The sequence below is a fragment of the Nyctereutes procyonoides genome, unplaced genomic scaffold, assembly GCF_905146905.1.
Source record: "Nyctereutes procyonoides isolate TBG_1078 unplaced genomic scaffold, NYPRO_anot_genome, whole genome shotgun sequence".
NCBI classification, from domain to species: Eukaryota; Metazoa; Chordata; class Mammalia; order Carnivora; family Canidae; genus Nyctereutes; species Nyctereutes procyonoides.
In genome coordinates this window covers 11,189,107-11,213,816 of record NW_026575125.1, presented here as the reverse complement: position 1 = coordinate 11,213,816, position 24,710 = coordinate 11,189,107, and the positions used below count along the sequence as shown (strand labels likewise).

The 24,710-nt window shown below is 36.1% G+C and overlaps 1 protein-coding gene across 2 annotated transcripts; it reads left to right on the top strand.

Moving 5' to 3' along the window:
- The first annotated feature begins 35 nt into the window (after positions 1–35).
- Positions 36–21,895, top strand: FANCB (FA complementation group B). Of its 2 annotated transcripts, none has more exons than XM_055338970.1 (11): positions 36–144; positions 4,968–5,019; positions 5,830–5,875; positions 6,519–7,751; positions 9,598–9,750; positions 10,346–10,438; positions 15,876–16,010; positions 18,919–19,082; positions 19,935–20,377; positions 20,499–20,736; positions 21,258–21,895. In XM_055338970.1, exons 4-11 carry the CDS (start codon positions 6,804–6,806, stop codon positions 21,673–21,675), a joined length of 2,592 nt encoding a protein of 863 aa, XP_055194945.1. In that variant the 5' UTR covers positions 36–144; positions 4,968–5,019; positions 5,830–5,875; positions 6,519–6,803; the 3' UTR covers positions 21,676–21,895. The 2 variants fall into 2 exon arrangements, with proteins under 2 accessions (XP_055194945.1, XP_055194944.1); XM_055338969.1 differs by having other exon boundaries at positions 36–275.
- The last annotated feature ends 2,815 nt before the right edge of the window (positions 21,896–24,710 follow it).

Genomic DNA, 24,710 nt, shown 5'->3' with positions numbered 1-24,710 from the left:
GCCTCCTCTGCTCTCGACGCAGCCTCCGGCCCGGATCTCCCAGGATGCAGCGCGCGGGCGGGAGGTTTGGAGCCCCGGGACCCTGCGCCCGCCCAGGGCGTCTCGAACGTGGCGGCTCTGGGACGCAGGTCCTCGCGCGGTGAGGTAGGGCTGGCCCGTGGTCCTTTACCTGTGGCTGGCGGCGGAGCTGGCTTGACTCCCATCTTTGCGGGATAATGGGAATGGAAGCGAGCCTGCCGGAGCCTGTGTCCATCACTCTTTGGAATGGTGACTAGGTATTAAGGGCTTGCCGTGTAGAATTATTTCTCTTGAAACTTTCTTCGCCCTCGCCTCATCTTTCCCACTTGCAGTGTGAGAAACTTATCGAGGATTATAAATTTGAAATCTGTAAACTAAGGCAGTTGTATAGAAAGTTAAAAGATGTAATTAGCATCTTACAGTTTATTGATTAGGGTAGTTCTCACCCTGGGGCAATTTTGTCTCCCTGGGGACGCTTGGCAGCTTCTGGAGGGGAGGGGAGGGGAGGGGGCCGTGCTGGCATCTAGTGGGTATTGCTAAATAGCCTGCAACGCACGGCTCCTATGACAGTTATCCAGAGCCAAGTGACAGGAAGTGCTAAACTTGAGAAAGATTTAGGTTTATAAAGGCACTGGAGCAATTTTACGGTTGTCGGCTAAAATATTGAAATCGTTTTGAATTCAAGAATACAGGTTTTGTTTTGTTTTTTAATTGAGAGATACTGGGATTGCCTGGGTGGCTCAATAGGTTAAACATCTGTCTTTGGCCCAGGTCATGATCTCAGCATCCTGGGGTCCAGCCGCATAGGGCTCCTTCCTCAGCAGGGAGTCTGCTTCTCCCTCTCCCCCTCCCCCTCCTCCTGCTCGCGTGTTCTCTCTCTCTCTAATAAAACCTTAAAAAAAACTACAAAGAAATTGCAGGAAGAAAAGCCCCCAGATTTCCCCCATCCATAATCGACCATAATTGATACTTTAGAATCTTTGTCCAAGACTTTTTGATATGCTACACCTTTTTATGGGAAAAATGGACACATTGTTTGAAAATAATGGAATACATTGTTAAAAATACCATTACAGCTATGGTTAAAGTCTCCCTCTGGCTTCACTCCCCTACCCTGATTGCCTGTCTCTCTCTCCAGAATAAACACTGATCGGAATTTGCATTGAATCTTTACAGAATCTTTGCTTTTGAAATTTTGGACGAGGATGCCTGGGTTTGAATCCTGGCTCTGTCACTTCCTATTTTTAGGCCTTTGAGAAGATCCTTAAACTCCATGCCTCAGTTTCCCCATCTGTAGAATGAGATACTGTTGCCTACAGCATAATAATGTACTGCGTAATAAATGAGTCCAAAGTGCTTAGAATAGTACCTGGTCGGAGAAGCACTCAGGGAATGTAGCCTTTGTAGGTAAACAGAAAATATGTAATGTTGTTTTAAGTGTTTTGATTTAGATAAATGTACTGGAGAATACATTTTTCTGCAACTTAATTTTTTTCCATTTGATTTTTGAGATTTGGCCATAGTGGTATGCATACATCTAATTTGTTTCTTTTAACTATACTATGATATTCCATCTGTATTTATTCATTCCCCTACTGATGGTCATTGAAGTTTTTACTTTTCTTACTATCACAAATAGCACAGTAACCATTCTAGACCAATGTCTTTGTCCATTATTATGTAGGATTATTTCTCTGGGTTCATATCTAGAAATGAAATTGCTGGATATATGTATTTCAGGTGCCTGCCAAATTGCCTTCCAAAGTTACCTCTCCCTTTAATTACGAGCTCATAATTATCTCCTAATTGATGGCTTTGTCACCATTCTCACCTCACCCCATCTTTAACACTGTCACTAGGATCTTTTATAATTCAGAAGTACAATCTTGTGATTTCTATTTTTGCAATCTTTCAGGGGTGTATCCTTGCTTAGAGAAAGTTAGAAGTCCTTAGGATGACATCAAAAACCTTTAACTTAGTCTTTCCTAACTCTCTTAGTGAATCACCATTCCCCAACATTCACCTACATTTCAGATACACTAAGTGTTGTTGGAAAAGGGAAAATGGAGCTTGATTATGGGTAGGCCCTAACAAATGATTTCCAGTTACGTAGGTAGAAAAACATTTTAAAAGCAGACTTATTCTGTAGCCAAGTTAACTTACTTAGGTAAATAATGTTCTGTATGTTGTGAGAAGTACCTATATCGGTAATATGCTTATAAAATTATGTTTAATATTATTATTTGAAGTTTTTAGTTGAGGGTCTTAATTCTACCTTTTTTCCAAAGATACTCTCTATTGGTCACACTTGATACAGTTTCTTAGCCATATTTTTTAGATTTTATCTGCAGATAATGTAGTGCTCTTTTAGGATCTTCCTCAACCAGATAGGTAGTTTATATGAAGAGTTCTGAAATTTATGACACCCAGAGGAGTTTATTAGCATTTGAAAGGAACACTGTTTATTTGATAGGAAGATGATAGGAAAGAGTGGATGAGGGTGATCATTTATTGCTAACCTACTATTATTTGTTAGCATGTATTATTTCCCTACTATACTCATCTGTTTTCTTTTTATGCACAAAATACATACAGTCAACTTTGATATATGGTAATACAGAACAGGAAAAGCTCAAATTGATTATGTAGTATTTTATAAATAATCTGTTTCCAACCCCCTCCCCACCCCATTACCTGCAATAGGAAGTAAAGCTTAACTGGTTTAAGTTATGTTTTTTTTTTTTTCTGTTGTAAAGGTGTAAGCCACAACAGTGTAAGCCACTGTTGTAAGGATAAGTAAAAAGTCAGATGACCAATAGGCTGGAATAGTAAGCCTGGTGCCCTGATAATCAGGATATGATTAATCAGAGCTTGTTTATATTGGTTTTAGAACCCATAAATTGATCTTAGTTTCATTTGTTTCCATATTATTTCTATCTAAAAAAAGAATATTACCATTTATTCTGTAGGCTTAAAGATTTGTTTTATGACATATGCTAAGAACTCTTCTCTTAAAACAGATGTTTTATCAGTATAAAATAAAATATACACAGGTATGCAAATTCAATAAGCCTTAAGATTATAGAAAGTTTGAGGGAAAAATTTATCTTCATAAATATATTAATGACTTCTACTTCTAATTTTTAACTCCAAAGGTGATCAATTTTAAATAACTTACATTTAAAATGTGCCTGGAAAAAAAAATGTGCCTGGTTTTGTAGTATTTAAAAATAAAGACCTTTCATATAACAGTCATTTAAATCTATTGGAATCTAAACTCATGAGAATAAGTTTGTTTTTTGCCTAGAGCTCACACTAAAAGCATGTTGGGTTAGGATTATATCAGGGCTTTGAATGCCACGATTCAAACTTTATAGCAGTGGTTTGCGATCTTTTGTCTCTGTGTCATTCATATGTTCAATTCAGCTTTTAGCGTCTATCTTTCTAGGAAGTAATTCAGGGATCATAGATGTATTGAGAAGGGGGAGAGGGTACATGCAAGGTTTTTGAGGTAGGGGACAGGTACCAGATCTGAGGGGAGAGAGACTAGAGTAAGGAAGATCAGTTTAAGAAGCTTTTGATACTCAGGATCTCTCTCCAAGAGGCTAAGAGCTTTTGATACTCAGGATCTCTCTCCAAGAGGCTGAATCATCTGAAGGCTTGACTGGTGCTGAAAGATCTGATCCTAAGAAGGCTCACTCACATGGCTTTGGCAAAAGGCCCCAGTCACTTGGTGATTGTTGGCAGGAAGCCATAGTTCCTTGCTGTATGCATATTTTACGGGGCTGCCTGAATATCTCTTAATAATATGGCAGATGGCTTTCCACATTGCAGGTGATCCAAGGAGCAAGTCAACAAGGAAGCCATAATACTCTGTGACCCAGTCTCAGAAGTCTCACGTCCCTTCTGCCATATTCTGTTGGTTAGAAGTGAATCATAATGACCAGCCCTCACCCAAAGACAGAATTAAGTGCCACTTCTTGATGGAAGGAATTTCAAAGAATTTGTTAACTTCATTTAAAACTACAACAAATGATGTATTTGGAAATCAGGCAATAAGCCACAGCATCTCCAATTTGAAAGTAGATGCTGACTAATCGAGTCTGCATTTTAATTGAATTGCCTCTAAATTAAAGTCATTTCTACGAAATGCTACATTAAGTTAAATTTGTAGATGATTCAGTGATAAGTTTTTCTAATTGGACTCTTGGTAGATTTTTATAAGAAAAGAACAAGACCTAAGCCTTTGCAGTTTGTTTTTCATTCAACAGAGGAAAGCATTATTACCTAATGGCAAATGACCTAGTTTTATTTCTGAAGTAGTTGAATTTCCTGGTGTAAATGATCCACAGTAGGAGAAAAGAAAGAGTATGAGTTAGTTACTTATAGTGGAAAGGGACCTTTCAGCATTCACAAACTGCTAAGTATGTGACTATTCTGAGGTTTCAAAGGTTAGGTACTACATAAACCAGAGCTGGCCATGATGATCATGATGATAATGACAAGGGTAGTAGCTAACCTTTATCGAGCACTTTCTGTGTGCCAGGTTCTATTTTAAGTGGTTTATGTTAGTTAATTTCAGTGCCTTGTGGGGTTATACTGTTATTATATCCCATTATATGTGGGTATGAGGCACAGAGGGATTAAATAACTTGCCCGAAATCATTTTTCTATTAAAAGGCAGAGAAGGCTCACCATTCACATGGTTCCTTAGGCTCTCCAACCATGTGCAGTTCATAGCATATGCTGAGATTTCGGTAGCTGTTAAAAGAGTGACTCTGCATGTATAGCCACTGAGTAGAAATCAGCCTCTTTCTCTTATATGTGTGTTCACTGTAAGGGGTGTTCCTTTGTTGTTGTAATTTTATTTTGCAGTTAGATATGGCATGTATTCTTTTTTAAACTTTATTTTTACTATTGAAGTATAATTGACATGTTACATGTTTCAGGTGTGCAGCATATTGATTCAACAATTCTATACATTATTCAGTGCTCACCATGGTAAGTATAGTTACCATACACCTTTATTATAATATTATGGACTACATTCCTTGCACTGTACTTTTCATCTCCATGAATTATTTATAAGTGGAAGTATGTACTTCTTAATATCCTTCATCTATTTTGCCCGTTTCCCCACTAACCTCTTCTCTGACGGATTATGCTCTGTATTTAAGAGTTGGGTTTTTTTGTTTGTTCATGTTGTCTTTTAGATTCCATGTGTAAGTGGAAACCTATAACATTTATTTTTCTCTTATTTCACTTTATATAATGTCCTATAGGTCCCAGGTGTCTATCAATAGATGAATGGATAAAGATGTGGGGTGTGTGTGTGTGTATGTATGTATGTATGTATGTGAATATTTAAAATGGAATATTACTGAGACAAAAAAGAATGAGATCTTGCCATTTTTGATGCCATGGGTGTTCCTTTGTTTTTCATTCTACTTTACTATTTCTCTCAGGTTGCCTTGCTTATAACCAGAGTTCAGTGTAAGGGGATATATGCCTGGACAGTGTGGTAGTTAAAAGTGTTGGCTTAGGAATCAAAGGGCCCCTCTTCCAAATCGAGTGCCCCTGTCAATTAGTGTTAATAACCTTGGAAAAATTTATGGCCTTTGTTAAAATAAGAAAGTTTTCTCAGTTGGAAGATGTGATAATAAAAGTGCTTACTTTAAAAGAACAATTGTAAAGATTAAATGAAATTATGTGCTGTGCCTGGCCTATAAGCCTGAAAAACTGATAGCTATTATTTACTTCTTGTGTTCATTATAACGTTACTAATTCTCTCGTTTTTTGTACTTGGAATAGGAATAGTGACTTCCTTAAGGTCCTAACGCTGCACTGCTTTTACAAAGTAAGATTTAAAATTTATTTCTATTACTCCTATGGAGATTCTTTTAAGCCATGGTATAGAATCTCTTATTTTTCTTTCTGGGCTTTTATTTTGGTAATAGAGTCTGTATGAGTTCCTGTTTCAGGAAAGCATGATCTCAAGTGCCTGGCTGTGGTAGCAGTCAATTTGAGTCACTGACTGATTACTGAATTGTCACTATAGAGGGGGTAAGGCTGAGAGGAAAAAACCAGGGTTGAGTCAACAGGGTAGAAAATTGGGGGGAAAAGAGAAAATGGGAAAACCAGATTAAGTTGGTAGGTTTGAGAGAGAGACATAATTAGAACCCTTAAGTAATCCCCTGAACCAGAAAGAACGCCTTTAGGCACTTTCAATAGACCACCCACAGTTTTTAATAGATGCTGTTAACACATTCGGTTATCTTATGTGATATGGTTATTTGCATTGTTTGCAAACTGTGTCTTTTAACTGTACAGAAATGATATTTGGGATGTGTTTTTTTTTTGATAAGTGTAACATTGTTAAGATAGCATAAAAAACTTAAAAATGTTCATAAAATTTATAATTTATGTGATAGTTTTTAAAGAGAAATGTGTTTTCTTTTCAACTGCCTACTTGATGGTAATTTTCCTCATTACATTTTTAGGTTTAAAAGCATCAGCTGCGGGATGCCTTAGTGGCTCAGTGGTTGAGTGTCTGCCTTTGGCTCAGGGCATGGTCCTGGAGTCACAAGATCGAGTCCCACATCGGGCTTCCTGCTTGGACCCTGCTTCTCCCTCTGCCTATGTCTCTGCCTCTCTCTCTCTCTCATGAATAAATTTTAAAAAATCTTTTAAAAAAATCATCAACTGCAATCAATTTGCATTCGAAAATTGGACCAAAAAACAAAAAAAAAGAAAATTGGACCAACACAAAGACTTGATATTGTGGAATGACTAGCAAACAAGCAATGTCATTTGACAGACAAGAAATGCTCATGAGTTATAATGGGGAAGTCCTTATTTTTCGATTGTCTAAAGGAGATTTTGCAAGTAAAGGGCTTGCAAAAATACCCGTATTACATGTCAGGAGAATGGTATTTGACAGAGGAACAAGAACATTTGTTCAGAAGTCTACTGGATTCCTTATGCTAAAAGAAGAAAACTCTCATTTAAAAATTATGTGTTGCAACTGTGTGTCAGATTACAGAACTGGAATCAATCTCCCTTGTATTATGATACAATGCAATAAGAATAATGTCTTCAAATATTTTCTTCTATTTCTTCACAGAACCAATAAATTTGAAAAGCGATTGAGTTTTAAACTAAGGCATGAGTTGAAGGATGGTGTAAGAGTCCTTGATGGCCCTTTAGTTTTATGGAGACACGTGAAGACATTCTACTGTATCTCTTCCCAAACCAGCAGAATTATTACTGTGTCTGTTAATATTGCCTCTGTTGAGTGGGCAGGGGAGATTGAAAATCTAGGTATGGTTTTATTAGGAGCAAAGGCAAGTTTTTTATCTGAGGAGGACTGCACCAAAAAGCTTTCAAAATCAGATTATGAAATTTGGAATACCAAATTTTGTGTATACTCCCTTGAAAATGAAGAAATAATAAGTGATACATACATTATCCCTCCTGCTTATAGCAGTGTAGTAACTTATGTGCATGTCTGTGCAACTAAGATTGTCGACAACCAGTTAAGAATGTCTGTGATTGCCCTTACTCGGAAGAATCAGCTGATTTCATTTCAAGATGGGACTCCTAAAAGTATTTGTCAGCTTCCATTTGGAGATCCTTGTGCAGTTCAACTTATGAATTCAGGCAGAGGAGGAGACCTTTTCATCGTATCCTTTAGGTCCAGTGATGCTTGTGCCATTTGGAAAAAGAACTTTCAGGTATAGTACTTATAATCATTCAAATGGTGTAGCCTTAGACCTATTTAGGATTTATATGTTTCAGAGAGTTTATCCTGGAGTCTTATTATCCAAATCAATTTTTAGTGCTGCACTTATAATCATATATTGCATCATTCTTATTTCTTAAAGTTATCTGAATACTACCTGATAAAGGTTTTGCCTTGCCGTTTTGAGTCATAAAACCTTTGGGTTGTTTGGAAATATATAAATATATAGCTACAATTATTATATATTTATTTGTCTTTTAATATAACTATTTCTAATTTTTTAAAAATTTTATTTAGTTAGAGTGTGAGCAGGGGGAAGAACAGAGGGAGGGCGAGAGGGAATCTCAAGCAGACTCTGCACTGAGTATGGAGTCTGATGCTGGGCTCAATCTCTCTGGCCCTGAAATCATGACCTGAGCCTAAATCAAGAGCTGGACCCTTAGCTGAGTGAGCCACCCATTTTTTTTAGGTGAATTGTTACTTTGTGTATGTGTATTTCTGTTTGTGTGTGTGAAAATGTCAGGTTGAAATTGTGTTTTATCTCAGAGTCATGAGATTGAGTTCTATGTCTAACTCTGCACTGTGTGCAGAGCCTGCTTAAGATTCTCTCTTTTCCTCCCACTGCCGCTCCGTGTGCACTCATGCTGCTCGCTCTCAAATAAATAAATTTAAAATTTCCAAAGAATAGTAATTTGAAAGTACCCTATTTTATTTTGAAAGCAATCTTTTAAAAGCATATTGTGCTTTTATTTGAAGGTTATTTGGAAGGTAACATTTTCTGCCTTTCTCTACTCTCTTTTCCTTTCCAGAAGTGGTAGCAGGGAAACATCTAGTATAGCCTATAATTGTTATTGGGGTCAGGGTAATGGAAAGAGCACACTAAGCCTGGGTTTGACTCCCAACTGAGCCACTTACTAGTTTTACCTTAAGGAATATGTTTAATTTTGTGAACTCATTTTCTGTCTTTATGAAATTGGGATCATCCTACCTCTGAGACGAGAGAATGAAAGAAAATGACATTGTAAAGTGTCTTGCACAGTGCTTGGCACACAGGGGAAGCTCAGTAAGTAGTTATTATGTTATACGAGGACTAGGGCTATCATCACGGACTTGCACCTACCTGAGGTCCCTTATTCACCTGGATAAGGAAAAACTATTCTTTTGTGCCTCATTAATTCAGTGTAATATAGTTCTCATACACTTTAAGTGGGTCCCCTGTTTGGACCCTGTAGAACTCTGCCAATAACACATTACCCAAAGAGGGAGACTATGCCACTCTGAGTGAGCATGTAAACTGTTGGCTGGCCTTCCTGCCTTGAAATTGTGTTCTAGGGTTCTTTCTCTACAAAGGACCATCATCCTTTGCACAAGTTGCTTACCTAAGTCCCTACTGACTTACCTCTTAAGCTACTTCTTCAAGATTTCTGTATGTCTAAGCAGTTTTCAAATGCCCTGTATTGAAAACTCTGGAATTACGCCCTGATATCCACAAATTAAGTGCTCATAAATTGCTTTGGTAATCATGCCACTCTGGGAATTTTGTAGCTCTTGCCTTTGCTTTACCTTGGTGTTATATTTATATTCATCTGCTTTTAAAAAATATATCTTAGGGTAAAATATGCAATTACTTTAAAAACAGGAATAAAAGCTAAGAATATACAAATAAAGAGGGAGGAGCGATGACTGTGTCAGAAAACCTGGGTTAAGGGAAGTGATTGCATTTGAACAATTATACTTAGTTTAGTAGTTAGGACAAAGAAAGCAAATATAGCAGATTTTACAACTGCATGGAAATATACTATCATACTATTCCTCCATTTCCACCCTCTTTCTTTCAGGTTGCTGCTAAGTGGGAAAAAATTAGCTCAGTACTGATAGATGACTTTCTAGGACTTGGAAGTGAACAAGTACTGCTACTTTTTCAGGACTCCTTGAATTCAGGTTGCTTGAGTTCATTTATAATAACAGATCTTGGCGACATAAACTATTCAGTAAGTTCTGTATACTTTTTATATATTACTTTAAGAACCATCTTAGGAAGTTGGAACACTTTAAAGCTATTGACCCACTGTTTCAGTATTTGTAATTTCTTACAGTAAACATTTTAAACTCTTAAAATACATAGATTGAATTTTTGAAATTATACATTGAATCTCCTTTCAATAAATATTACACAAAGTGACTATGCTTTTTGATGTAAATTTGGAGTGTAGTGATAGTAACACTTTAACTTTATTGTTGCTTCTGAAAATCACGTTTTATACTAGTAAACATAACATTGGACTAATTAAGGAATAAAATAAAATGAACCTGCTTTATTAAAAGAAGTAACAGTTCATAATATCTTAAGATCTTGGGCAGAAGGGAAATAATACCCCTGAAGCTTCAGATCTCCATAAGATATCTGAGTCTCAGTAATTTTTTGTAGTTACGAGAAATGATGGGGAAAATACATATTTTTTGTCTCTTATATAACAGTGTGTAACATGGAAAACTGCCCTTTGGATAAACTTTAATTGTATTTTGTTAATCTTATGAATTTTCAGTTTATTTCAAAATCTCAGTTTTAGTATATTTTTTTCTTAGAGTGAAACATTGGATTGCGATGAAGATGACTTATTTGAAGACAAAGAACAGAATTGTTATTTGATGATTCCACCTCTGGAAAGAAGATTGAAAGTTAGTGTCTATGTTTGCTTTTTGTTTTTGCTTTTTTTGGGTTAGTGCTCAGTGTTTGGGAAAATGATATTTCAAAGTATCTTTGCCTTTTTAGTACCTCTAAAAATTATTGTGACATTATTTATAAATGTATTATCTAAAAATGATACTTTTTACAATAGGACTGTGAATTTAGTGAGTCATAAGATAAAATATATGAAGTTCACTTTTGAAAACACATTTTTTCTGGTCTTAGGGATCAGTATACCACAATATCTCTTTTACTTTTTTATTTTATTATTTTTTAAAGATTTTATTTATTTATTCATGATAGTCACACAGAGAGAGACAGAGAGGCAGAGACACAGGCAGAGGGAGAAGCAGGCTCCATGCAGGGAGCCTGACGTGGGATTCGACCCCGGGTCTCCAGGATTGCGCCCCGGGCCAAAGGCAGGCGCCAAACTGCTGCACCACCCAGGGATCCCACAATATCTCTTTTAAAGGAGCATCAAATATGATGATTCATAACATGTTCCAAAAATGAACAATTAGCCCTCAAATTTTCAATATAAAGCTCTCTGAAAGAGAGTGTTTTTTTTTCCAAATGTATAAAGGTAATGCATATTCCCTCTAAAATACTTGGACTATACAAAGAAATATTAAAAAGAGACTAATAATTACCTAGGAGTCCACTACTGAGATATAACCCATTTTAACACTTTGGCATGTGTATTCTTGTAGATTTTTTTAAATGAATATATGCAAATTTATGTAGAAATGTGATAGGATGCATATTCTTTTGTAACCTACCTTTTTTCATTCATAAAATTTTTAAATATTCCAAAAAGTTCAGAGAATAGTACTGTAGTTATTTCTAGTCCTTATGTGCATGCAACTATTTGTACTTTTAAAAAAATTCTATTTCCCTCATCTGTACTTGTGAGTGTGTTTGCATATGTGTATGTACATTTTTGTAGGACCATTTGAAACTTGCAAATACTATAACTTCTATGTCTTTCAGCAGGGATTGCCTAAAATAAGGATATTCTCCTATGTAAACATATCATACTATTATTACAGTTAGAAAATTAATAATAATCTCTTAATCTTATTTACTATTCATTCCATATTCAGATGTCTTTTTTTTTTTTTAAAGATTCCATTCATTTATTTGACAGAGAAGGAGAGCACACTCCGGGGGAGTAGCAGGTGGAGGGAGAGGGAGAAGCAGGCTCCCTACGGAGCAAGGAGCCCAATGCAGGGCCCAACTCCAGGACCCTGGGATCATGACCTGAGCCGAAGGCATCTGCCTAACCGATGGAGCCACCCAGATACCCCTCAGATCTCTTTAATTGCCACAAAAATATTTTTTATAGGTGCTTTTTTTCAGGATATGGTCAAAGTTTACATTTGCACTTGATTATTATATGTTATTGGTCTTTTTATCTAGAGTAATGCCCCTCCCCACTTTCTTATAATGATACTAATGAGGAGGCCAGGCCAGTTTTTCTTCCTTTTGGATTTGTCTGTTTCCTTGTGTTGTCATTTAGCTTTTTCCTCTACCACTGGCAAACTTTTTTTGTAAGGAGCCAGATAGTAAATATTTGTACTTTGTAGGCTCTTTAAAATTTTTTTTGCAACTATATTAATTATTAAAGTAAATTTACTAAATGCTTATTGAATGCGGATATGAATGTGGGCAATAGAGAATAAAATATTGTAGTGGGCATAGAACCATAAAGGAAAAGATTGATTAAAAATTTTTGTGCTCTGAACAAAGTAAAATATATAGAGACAGATTATTTAGATAGAAATTGTAAAAAGTGACAAAACATGATTTTTCTTAATGTGAATATTCATTCTGAAACAGTATTCTTGAGAATGTAAAGTCTCCCAACCTCTTCAGAAGGAAAATTATTATTGCTATTAAAATGTGAATTGGACATATCTTTTTACTCTCACAGTTTTACTTCTAGGAATCTATTCTAAGGATATACTTGTAGAATAAACAAAGATGATTTTATGGGAATGTTTATATAGTATTTATAGACAATAAAATTCAGTCATTCTAAATATATATCATTAGGAGTTTGGTAGATCAGTTATAATATACTTGAACTATGGAATACTATGTAGCTGTCAAAAATAAGGTAGGTCTTTTTTTTAAGGTAGGTCTTTATACTAATTTAGAAATGATGCCAAAATAATTTATGAGAGCATGATTTTTAGAAATATCACCTCATTTATTTGGACCAACTCTTCTGATAAAAACAAGTTAAAATCATATTTGAAATATGTTCTTAAAATCTCCCTAAAAGCTTCGGGGCACCTGGGTGGCTCGGCCAGGTAAGTGTCTTTCTTTGGCTCAGATCATGATCTCAGAGTACTGAGATCAAGCCTCGCATCAGGCTCCCTGCTCTACTGGGAGCCTGCTCCTGCCTCTCCCTCTGCCTGCCTCCCCCGCTGCTTGTGTTCTCTCTCATTCTTTGTCAAATAAATAAATAAAATCTTAAAGGAAAAGTCTCCCTAACAGCTTAAAAAAGCTGAAAATATAAAAATAAATTATCAGGCCAAACTGTAAAGGCTGGAACCCAGAGAGAACCCAGAGAAACTGATGCTACTTTTGCCTTGGGAGCATTTGTGTTTAACCTAAAGCAGTAGTACTCTAGACAGCTGACAGAAAGAAACATAAATTCCTCTCTCAAAATACATATTTTATCCTAGGCTTCTTATAAATCTCACAGGCAATTTTTCAGAGAAAATGAACAACTCACAGATTAAGCACATAAAGAAATAAGGCATCATAAGCAATTATTCACAGGAAATAACCAAATAGCATGTCTATGAACTAAAAATACATTGAAATAAAAAGTCTCATCAGAGGAGTTTAAGAGTTGACTGAAAGAGATGCAGAGCAAAGAAGCAAACCAAACTGTGTTAGAAAAAATTACTCAGAAGGCAGTATAGACATAGAATGAAAATAAACACACAGAGAGGGCAGGAGCATATGGAAGTGGTGAATAAGGGATAGTTGGATGTCCATTTTGTTTCACGTATCCACATGTTATCACTAGTTCTCAATTTAGATAAAAATACTTCCAAGTGTTAGAAGGCCTTTTGTTTTATTTTTATTTCATTTTTTAAGATTTTATTTATTTACTTTAGAGAGAGGGAGCTTGAGCCGGGTGGGAGGGGCAGGGGAAGAGGTATAAGCAGACTCTCCACTGAGCAGGGAGCCTGACATGGGGCTTGATCCCAGGAGCCCTGGATCATGACCTGGGCCAAAGGCCGATGCTTAACCAATTGAGGTATTCAGGTGCCCCTGGAAGGCCGTTTAGAGATGAACAAGTCTACACTCTCTCCCCCATTTTACATATGAGGAAACAAATAGCCAGAAAGGTTAAGTGACAGGCAGAGCTAGAACCAGTGTCTGTTTCACTGTTCTTTCCCCAACGGAATTTATTTTCCAACTGGTTGGAACCAGTTGGAGGGGAAAAGAGGAAACCAGGATCTTGGAGAAACTTGTACATGTGTACAGAATATTCACAGCAGCAATGTTTGTAATAGTCCATGCATGTCTGGACATAACCCAGATGCTCCTCAGTAGGAAAATGGAGAAGCGAGCTGGTATGGTCATATGATGGAATACTACAGAGCAATGAAAGTCACAGCTGACAGCTACTAGTGACAGATGAGATGACTCTAAAACCTAGCACATACAGAATGACTCTATTCATAAAAGGTTCAAGAACAAAACACAAAAAAAGTAAAAATATTCTTTAGGACATACAATGATAGTAATATTATGAAGACGAACAAGGAAGTTACCTTAAAAGGCCGGGGTAGTGTTGCCTCCATTAGAAAAAGAGAGGTTCGTGACCGAGCAGCACCCATAGACAGTAGACTGCATATGGTTACTTGGGTGTTGACTTCATTACTAGTTTATAGACTGTTTTTGTATTATGTCCTCTTCTGTATATATGAGAGAGATCCCAGTAAAAAGACCAACAAAGTAAGATTTGGTGTCCTGCAGTGCAGTATGCTCCTGTATTTGGTTTGGGATAGGTATTATTTGTTTGTAGAGAAAGAAAGCATTCCTTAATAGAAAATTTCTGGAAAGGTAAACAATCTATTGGCTCTGCAAATGGGATTGAGAGTCTAGAAAGAGAAGTTGAGGAGTATTTTCATGCTGTTTAAATATTTTGCCATGTGGTTATTTTTAATGTATAACAAAACTTCACAACATGGAACATTTAAGTAGACTAGTGATTCACCATTTAGTCCTGGAGTGGGGTGAGGAGCGTTTTGAGGAGAGTAGGAAAGAGAGAACACGGATAATTTTTGAGGGTGCCTTCATTGACAGTGTGCCCACATATCCCTCTCTTCTACTCCCTACCCCTCCAGCATTCTCCCATTGGGCTTTCCCCCTCTCATGTGTACAGCTCCCTTTCACAAATTACTCAGCAAATGAGTGTGAATAATGTGGAGCCCACAGAAATAGGTCAACAGATGAAGTTTGAAAATATTAGCTAGACATTTTACATATTTTGTGCAATTGAAGTAAGGTATAATTTAGTCTTCACTTTCCAACTTCTGTTCACCAATACAAAGGAATTTACCTGACTTAAACTGTAATTTGAAAGAAAGGGATTGAAAAATAGGATGCATTTTGTGTTTTCAATCTAGAAAAGATGTTAGATTAAGAGCTGGATTAATACTTAAACAGTCTCAGATATCCATCTGAAATGAACTGCTTCTTGTCAGTTCAATGACATGGCTTTATATTTTCAGTAGCAAAATACATTTCATGAATGTTTCATCCTTAATAGTGAAATCTGTTTATCTGGTATAATAAAAGGAATGGATTACTCTCTGCCCAGCTTAGAGCAAAATTTTGTTTATTTCTTATAGTTAAGAGTCCACCCAGACACTGAGTTTATTAGCATAAAAATAAACTTGTGACAGTTTGGGTTTGGGGGCTATGTGTTATCTTTAACATTTGCTATAGATGTTATATGAACAGGATTTCAAATAGTATCAAGTTAAAAGTGACCATTTCTACTCATAGTGATTTCTTTGCTTTTGGAAGCAGAAATTATTTCAACAGCAAGAAAAATAGTTTTCCTGTGGAGTGTTGGTTGGCCTTGATTTTTATTCATAGTGATTAGACATCCATATTCGTATCAATTGATTACTTAATTCAGTGGTGAAATGCGTGCTCATACATTGGCATTCTCGGGTTTGATACATAAACTATTGTAGTTACTTGCTGTATTATTTTCCTTTATAATTACTTAAAATTTATAAATAAAGTAGTTTTGCTCTGAGAAGTATTTTCTGCTTTTCTATGGAAAAATGAATTAATAAGCAAATTTGGTGAAAATACGTTCTGAATTAACAATATTGTCAGGTTTCATTTAAAACGTCTCTGGCAATGGTTTTTCTTTCTACTTTACAGGTTGGTTTGGCTTCTGTTCAGGAATTGAAGCAGCATCTCTTGGTTAAGGAAAAAATTATTTCAAAATCTTACAAAACTTTAATAAACCTGGTTCAAGGGAAAGATGATAGTACATCATCTACAAGTGCAGAGAAGGTAAAATTAATCATGTGACCATTTTATCATTTTTATGAATTGGAAATCTACAAGCTATTAAAGATTTACTTAAATTGGAATATTTGGATATTTTAGAAAATGCTACTCAGTGGATCCAAGAAGCAAAGTGGCAGGGATTATAATGCTGGACTTTTATGACTTGAAAATATTGGATTAATAAGGAGCCAATGTTTTACCAATTTGCAAATTATTCTATAGGATATTAAAATCTTAGTTATCGGGAACCTTGGGGGAACAAGTCGTCTTGTTCAAAAGATTTAACTATTAAACTTTTTTATTTGTATAGTTTGCATAGCAATTATCCCTAAGTGAATTATGTATTTTCTTCTTAAACAGAATATGCAGAACATTATTCAGCCTTTTATTAATGAATACATAATTTCATCCGTATTATAATTGTTCTTTTTGTTTGTTGCAGTGTTCATTTCTAAGGGTATTTATTCCTCTAGTTGAATTGCTATGCTTTTTTAGTGTTTATATCTGCTTTTTATAATTTTACGCTTATTTTCCTTGTGGTTGACCAGAATAAGAACTCTTTAGGTACCTTGCAAGTACCTTGCAAGTACCTTGCAGTTGCTTATGTCAGTACAGTAATGTAGAAAGTTAGCAAAGCCTCCCTCAACTTCATAAAAAGTAGTGTTTAGGCACATTAATTTCATACAGAAAAAGACAACATAGCAAAGTCACAAATAAATCAAGAAAAGGTGGCATAGAGAAACTTGATACTACATTTTTTTCCCTCAAGTCACCTTAGTGCCTAGCTCTGTATTCCTTGCAGATTGTTCTTATAGCAGTCTATGTCTTGTGTCTATATTTTAGTCTTAGCAATATGAGGACTTGGATCCAAAATATGATTCCGTTAATGTAAGAAGCATGACAAAGGTACATCATGTTGCATTTCTATATTACAGTTCCAGTGTCTTGGGAATGCTCATGAAAGTCATTGTTAAAAGTCTCCCATTTCCCTTCTCCACTCACCCCAACTATTTTGCCAGTATTATTATTATTATTGTTATTTATTATTATTACTATTATTATTATTATTTTTAGACCTGGAGAGAGAAGGAAGGAGGGAGAAGAAGGGGCATAGGGAGAAGGGAGAGAGAGAATCTTTTTTTTTTTAATTTTTTTATTGGAGTTCAATTTGCCAACACATAGCATAACACCCAGTGCTCATCCCAAGTAGCCCCCCTCAGTGCCCATCACCCAGTCACTCCAACCCCCCGCCCACCTCCCCTTTAGGAGAGAGAGAATCTTAAGCAAGCTCCATGCTCAGTGCTGAGCCTGATACAGAGCCCAACATGGGGCTGTGAAATCATGACCTGAGCCAAAATCATGAGTTGCACGCTTAATCAACTAAGCCACCCAGACACCCCAATTTTGCCAATATTAAAAAAGGGAAAGAAATGTTTAAAAGTTTCTGTACTGAAACTACTGTGTGGAAGGTACTATTTAGGGCTGTTTACATGATTATTTTTAAAAACAATTCTGGCAGGGAGTAAAAATTTCCTTAGGTTTCAGATGAATGGCCTGCCTCAAAGCTCACAGCTACTGGCACAGGAAGCTGTTTAGTTCACTAGAATATAAGTGCCCATTTTTTTTCAGTAATTATTATGTAGTGGGGCAGTATTGAGTAATGATTTAGTTAGAGGATGGGCTCTGGAACCATTCTGCTTTGGTTCAGATCCCAACTCTACTACTTGCTAGCTATGTGACTTTGGGCAAGGTTCTTAGCTTCCTTTTTTTTTTTAAATTGGTCTTCAATTTGCCAACATATAGAATAACACCCAGTGCTCATCCCATCAAGTGCCCCCCTCAGTGCCCGTCACCCAGTCATCCCCACCCCCTGCCTACCTCCCTTTCTACCACCCCTTGTTCGTTTCCCAGAGTTAGGAGTCTCTCATGTTCTGTCTCCCTTTCTAATATTTCCCACTCATTTTTTCTCCTTTCCCCTTTATTCCCTTTCACTATTTTTTATATTCCCCAAATGAATGAGACCATATAATGTTCTTAGCTTCCTTGTATTTTGTTTTCCTTATCTGGAAAATGTAGGCAATACTACCGACCTAGGGTACTAGGGTTTTTTATGAAGGTTAAGCTAATTGAATCACAAGCAGCATTAAGAACAGTGCCTGATACATAGTAAGCATTCAGTAAGTGTTGTGAATTATGATTATTGCTCCTCCTCCTTCTACCATGTCTATTGCTTGTTATTATAAATCCATATATGTGTAGAAATGAATGAGTATGGCCTGGACTTTTAAGAATACAGTTTTAGGGCAGCCCTGGTGGCTCAGCGGTTGAGCACCTACCTTCGGCCCAGGGCGTGGGCCTGGAGTCCCAGGATCAAGTCCCACATCAGGCTCTCTGCATGGAGCCTGCTCCTCCCTCTGCCTGCCTCTGCCTCTCTCTCTCTGTCTCTCAAGAATAAATAAATAAAATCTTTAAAAGAAATACAGTTTTACCCATAATTGGTCAGCAGTCCAAAGATAATCAGTTTTATTCATACAAAATTTTACAGTTATAGGCTTAGTATAAGTCACTTTAATAATGATTGGATTATTTTCAGCATGCCTGGGACACATGTCAGATTATTTTTCAAGATGGATTCCAAGCTTATGTGCTGGCTGGCTCTGTGTTGGATACCCCATCTTGTTTCCAATCAGGTCGTGCTTCTTAAGCTGAGTAGATAGTTATTACATAAAAGTTCTATAAATTTTGTTTTAGTGATTTATATATAATATGTAATGTAAAATATTATAGAGGACAATTTATTTTAAGATTTGTAAGCTCTGAAGCCTAAAAGCTAACTTACATTATTTTTGTCGTTTTGCCACATTTGGTAGTTTTTTTGTTAATCAGTTATTAAACATGTTTTTTCTATAAGGCACATCTTGTTACTCTTTGTGGTAAAGAAGAAAATCCTGTCTGTACCTTTGATGAAAAGATAGCAGACTGTTTTCAAGATTCAGAACAGCTAGTAGAGAAGATATGGTATCATGTAATAGATGACAGTTTGGTTGTTGGAGTGAAAACCACATCTTTGAAGCTGTAAGTATCATGATAGCATTATCTTGATGGTCTAGAACAGCACTGTCCAACAAAAATATAATGTAAGCTACATAAATAATTTTAAATGTTCTAATTAGCCATGTTAAAAAATATAAATAGAAACAAATGAAATTAATTTTTACAGTTTTATCTCAAACATTATCATTGCTGAGGGATAAACAATGTTTTGTATTAAAAAGCAGATTTTATTCAAATCATTTAGGGGAGTATAAAATGCAGTTTTTACTTTAGAGTCATTTGCGTTCTAAACTATGACCCAAAATAAACTCATTAAAAGTTTAACTCTTGGGGATCTCTGGGTGGCTCAGCAGTTTAGCACCTGCCTTTGGCCCTGGGCATTGATCCTGGAGTCCTGGGATCGAGTCCCACATTGGGCTCCCTGCATGGAGCCTGCTTCTGCCTCTGCCTGTGTCTCTGCCTCTCTCTCTCTCTCTCTCTCTCTCTCTCTCTCTCTCTCTGTCTCTCATGAATAAATAAATAAAATCTTTACAAAAAGTTTAACTCTTTAACTCTTTTTTTCTTTTTTAAAAAAGAAGGGGTAAAAACCTATCTTAAAACCTAGCATTATTTTACCATTCCTTTCTCTTAAGAAAATTATTTTCCTGAAGTTGAGTGTATTTAGTGTTTTTGCTTTCCTATTTCAAGAAAAGTGCTATTACAGGATCTTTAAAAATGTGTTTGGCTTATACACTTGATTCTCTGCTATACTCTATGCTTGAAACGATGTTTATTAGGAAAAGAGAATAAAGTGTTGTTTGTGTAGCATTTAATCATCCTTTTGATTTTAAAGAATGAGGTTTTAGACTCAACTCAACTCTGAATTTTTTACAGGTCCCTGAATCATGTGACTTTATCACTGTTAATGGATCAAGCTCATAGCTCCAGCTGTCGGCTTATTAAATGTCAAAATAGGGTGATCAAGTTGAGTAGAGAATTTTTCCCAGCACCATGCTCAGTGCCATGTGAAATAGGATCAGAATCCAAAAGGATCAAGTTGACTGTTGATAGTGAGGAAGAGGAAAAGGAAGAGGAAAGTTTTGTTTGTGAACAGTCATCTAAGAAAGAGTGTGGACAGGTCATTACTGCTGTCACATCTCTTTCACCACTTTTAGCGTTCAGTAATTTTTGTTGCACCGTGCTGCTACAAATTAGGGAGAGGGAAAATGGTAATTCTTCTGAAGATCATTATATTCAGTGTGGCAGACTTTTTTTAAGTCTAGAAGATCTTTCAAGTAGGCAATACCTGCTGATATTTCCAAAGAAGAAACCTATAGGTAATTTTTGTTGGTACTTTTTAATATACCTAATTGAATTAGAAAATTTTAAGAACTCTTTTTATTTGATAATGAACAGTTAAATGACAGAGCTTGTGACATGTTTTTTTTTTTTTTATAGAACACGTGGAAGATCTCTTTGCACTTCTCACAGCATTTAACAGAACTTGTTTTCAAATCACATCATCCAGCTATTCCCTGACTTCAATGAAGATGTGGCTTCTAGAACACATGAAATGTGAAGTAATCAAAGAATTTCCAGAAATTTGCTTTTGCAAAAGGCCAGGAAGTTTCTATGGGACACTCTTCAAGTGGAAACAAAGAACACCATTTGAAGGGAATTTAATAGTCTATTCCAGGTAATGCATATCAAATTGGAATATGTTTGGAGAACTTAGTGCATATGTGTTTGGTCCAAGAACCATCTCCACAGTAGAGATCTGTGTCACTGTGGGACATGTCCAGGTCATTGCCTGGTATGGCATCAGTGAACAGGTGGCCTCATGTGGAAACTAGAGCTGTTTTAACTTGTTTGTTTTTGATTTTTTGTTGTTGTTGTTAATTAGGGCCTAATAATTATTTTACGATTTCCACTCACCTTTCTCCTACAATGACACTTTTAAAAAATATAATAATCTTATTACTCAGAGAAAAAATTTAATCAGGAAGCAAGTGATGAATGTTAACTGACTTGGTATAGGATATGTACATTTGATTGCTATAGTCTGAATAATATCAGAGATCACATGGATGCATTATTGCTTTTATTCATCATGAGAGGGTTTATAAGTGAGTATTAATTATTACAGTAAGTTGTATACAACTGCTTTGTGCTGTCCTAAGTTTTATAATATTGTGTTTATTTGTTATTTTTTTTCAGGAATCAAACAGCTTTGTTCCAGTGCCTTCATAATCTCATCATAGCTCTCCCTATAAACTGTTTCTTCAAAAACCTAAAATTAGGAAGTGTCGATTTCCTAATTGATCGTTTGGCATTAACTTTGGAGAAGGAATTGGTTACCCTTGGTTCTCTTTCTTCTGCCTTAGTTAAGGTTGGAAACAACTTGGTGCAAAGTTGTGAAGCAAGCAAAGAAAAGAGTAGTGGTGTGGCGGCTTTATCAGACAGAAAGGAAAACATCCATCCCTACAGAAAAGAACTTCAGAGAGAAAAGAAGGAAACGTTGGGGACGAACCTAAAAGTGAGTGGTGCCCTTTATAGAGAAATGACTTTGAAATTAGCTGAGGTTCAGCTGAGATCAGACCTTGCTGCACAGAAACTGGCTGGTTTATACTTATAATCTTAATTTGATTATATTTTAAAATATGTTTTCTCTGCCAGGACATTTTGGTTCCACATTTGTTTTCACTTTATATTATATGCCTCCTTGGCAAAAATAAAGACCGAGGCTTGTAGAATTATAGGTAGCAATACCCAAAATAGCATGCCTTAGAGCAGCAGTTCTCCGCTGGGGACATTTTGCTTTCCTTCTGCCTCCACCCCTACCCGGGGGCATTTGACTGTATCTGGAGGCTTTTTTTTTTTTTTTTTTGGTTGTGAGAAGTAATTGGGGTTGGGGAGGGTAAGGTAGGGTGCTATTTGCATCTAGTGGGTGGAGCCCAGGAATGCTGCTAAACATTCTGCTGTGTGCAAGACAGTTCCCACAGCAAAGAATGATCCTGCCCAAGATGTCAGTAATGCGGAGGTTGAGAAATCCTGCCTTAGAGTTACCACTTGAGTGAAGGCAGAATTGATCTAACATTATTGTGGTCTAAATTTTCAAAAAACTTAAATAGTCTTTTTATTGTATCATATTTAGTAAAACCTAGTATAAAAAAATTAGCTTCAAACAGATAAACAAGGTTGTCAGGATTCACAAGTCTCTGTAAATATGCAGCTCCTGTGGAAATTAATTGCAGAGCATCTGGGTGAGACCATTAAAATGAAAGTCTTTGAGCCCAATTTTAATTTAAATTTTATTAGAGAACTTCTCTGAAATTTTGTAAGTCTATAGGAATATGAAAAATTTTAGGGCATTTCTCTGAAAAGCATATTTCTTTCAATAAGCTAGGCATGCTGCATAGGCCAGTAGTTGAAAATAATTGAAAATGCCTTTAAGCCATTTGTAATTCTAACCCTAGGCAAAGCTAAAATATAGAATTCTAACTAAAATAACTTAAGGAATATGATGCTCCTTAGGGACTGAAAAATTTAAAAATAAGTGAAAATTCACTTAACAGTTAAAAAGTGATTTTTAAGGGGTCCAATGAGACATTTCAAAGGGGTAAAAATTTAACCTATTCTTTTTTTGGAAAAATAAGAATTCTGGAGTAATAGGAGAATGTCAGGAGAGGGGAAGACACAAAAGGATATAGGCCAAAAGGAATGTTTCGGATTCTTTTTGCTTTAAAATCCTTAAGTGAGATGGAAGTTTTGATCTGAGTTGAAAGAAAGAGATGATTATAGAAAGTGGCATTTCATGCTTGCAGCTCTGAAGTGCTAATTCCTTCCATGGCTTCAAAATGCTCGTACCTAATGATCTGGTGATGCAGATGGGGTTTAGAAAATACAGGTTATTATTTTCTTATCTTGCTTTTCATGATTGTCCATATACTATGCTACCTCCTGTTTTAGTAATCCATTACAAATGGAGATAGAACTCTATTTCCTTGAAATGTCAATAGAAAAGATTTCAGACTTTCTGGAAATGGAAATGGTATCATTTCAGGATTAATTATAGAGATCTGGAAGCAGTATGTGTCACTCATTAGGTGCATTGAAACTGTGACATGTTCTGAAAGAACAACCATGTGTAAAATACATTTTAGTTCCTACAGGAACTAAATTGAAAAACAAGGGCAATCAAAAAGTAAATAGAATTTAATTATAATAGTTTATCTGTAGGAAAGTTAGGATAATACAAAAAAGCACGTTGCATTTTTTTTTACCTATAAAGGCAACCAAAAAGTATTAATCTATATACACCAAGTAACCTCTTTGCAAGTGAGTTTTGTACTCCAGTATATTTTTTCTACTTACTACAAACAAGAAAAGCCAAAGTTGGAGGGAATGATGGCCTTGCTACTCTCTCATGATTCAGTAACGTTTGCCCATAAGCACACTCCTCTGACCACTTTCCTCATTATAAATCGGAGCTTACCCTCAAAAACATGCTTCTCTCAAATCCACACTGAAGTGAAAATGAGTTTTGTTTTAGAACAGAGCATACCACAGTTTTCAGGCACAAAACTTTCTGTTGTCCTCCTAATCCCTTAACTAAGGAATGTGTGCAAGTCAGCTTAGGTGTAGTATATATGTACCATTTATTGATTGCCAGCTCTCTGCCAAACAGCTTGAAACACATATACACACAAATATCCATATCAATACATATGTATGGTGACATCCTTCACAGCAACCCATAAAGTATAATTATTAGTATTGTCCCCGGTATGAAAAAAATGTTAGACAATTTAAGGGGGTGCACACAAGCAAGTTAATACTATATACCCTTGTTACAAATATTTTCAAAATGTGCAGATCCTTTTAGAATTCTAATAATATATAAGTGAATCTTTTATTGTCCTGGTAACATCTCTTTATACAATATAAAACTGAACACTCAGTTTTTTCCCAGTCTTAGAAGAGGTCTAATTAATGTATTTCTCTGCCTGTCCTTCCCAATAAAGGCAAAAAAAAAAAGTCAGCTGTCCAGGCTAGAAAGCTATGTAAAACTTACTTCCTCTCTCTCTCTCCTAAAACTTGAACAGCACCAGATACTGAGAGGTATCCTTTCTCTTCCTTATATTCAAACTTGTGGAAACATTACTATCCATTCTAAGAATTTGAAAATGAAAACTATTTCTTAGGTAACCCCATCTGGAGAAAGTTTGGCTTTTACTCTCAAAGCTAGTATGGTGTAATGGAAAGAATGCTGATCCATAAACTGTGTACCTAATTGAATCCTTTGGTTTGTTCTGTTTTCCCTTTTTGAGTTCCCTGGATCTGTTACTTGAATTGCTTTCTGCCTCAGCAAAATAGCCCTGTTCTATAAACCCTTACCGTGTTGAGTATCTTTGCTGTGCCATTGGTCTGGCCACTTTCTGGTTTCTTATTTCAATAATCCTGTCTTGCCTTTTTCTTCAGTAGGGTAGCAGGCACTGTCAGATAGTGAGGGTCATAAGGGCAGGAAGTCAGAGACCTGCTGTGCCCTCGCTGTTCCCATTTTTCCTGAGCTATGCTTGTGAATAGCTACACTGGATAGAAGTGCTTCTGTGCACAACTGAGGTCAACATAATGGTCCTGAGTTCAGCTAGGAAAGTTATTTAGCATCTC

What these genes read in the sequence shown, in the direction of transcription:
- FANCB (XM_055338970.1), top strand. Translation starts at nt 6,804, where the DNA reads ATGACTAGCAAACAAGCAATGTCATTTGACAGACAAGAAATGCTCATG. An exon ending in TTTGGAAAAAGAACTTTCAG is followed by an intron (nt 7,752 to 9,597) that starts GTATAGTACTTA and finishes TCTTTCTTTCAG; the next exon opens with GTTGCTGCTAAGTGGGAAAA. An exon ending in CTCTGGAAAGAAGATTGAAA is followed by an intron (nt 10,439 to 15,875) that starts GTTAGTGTCTAT and finishes TCTACTTTACAG; the next exon opens with GTTGGTTTGGCTTCTGTTCA.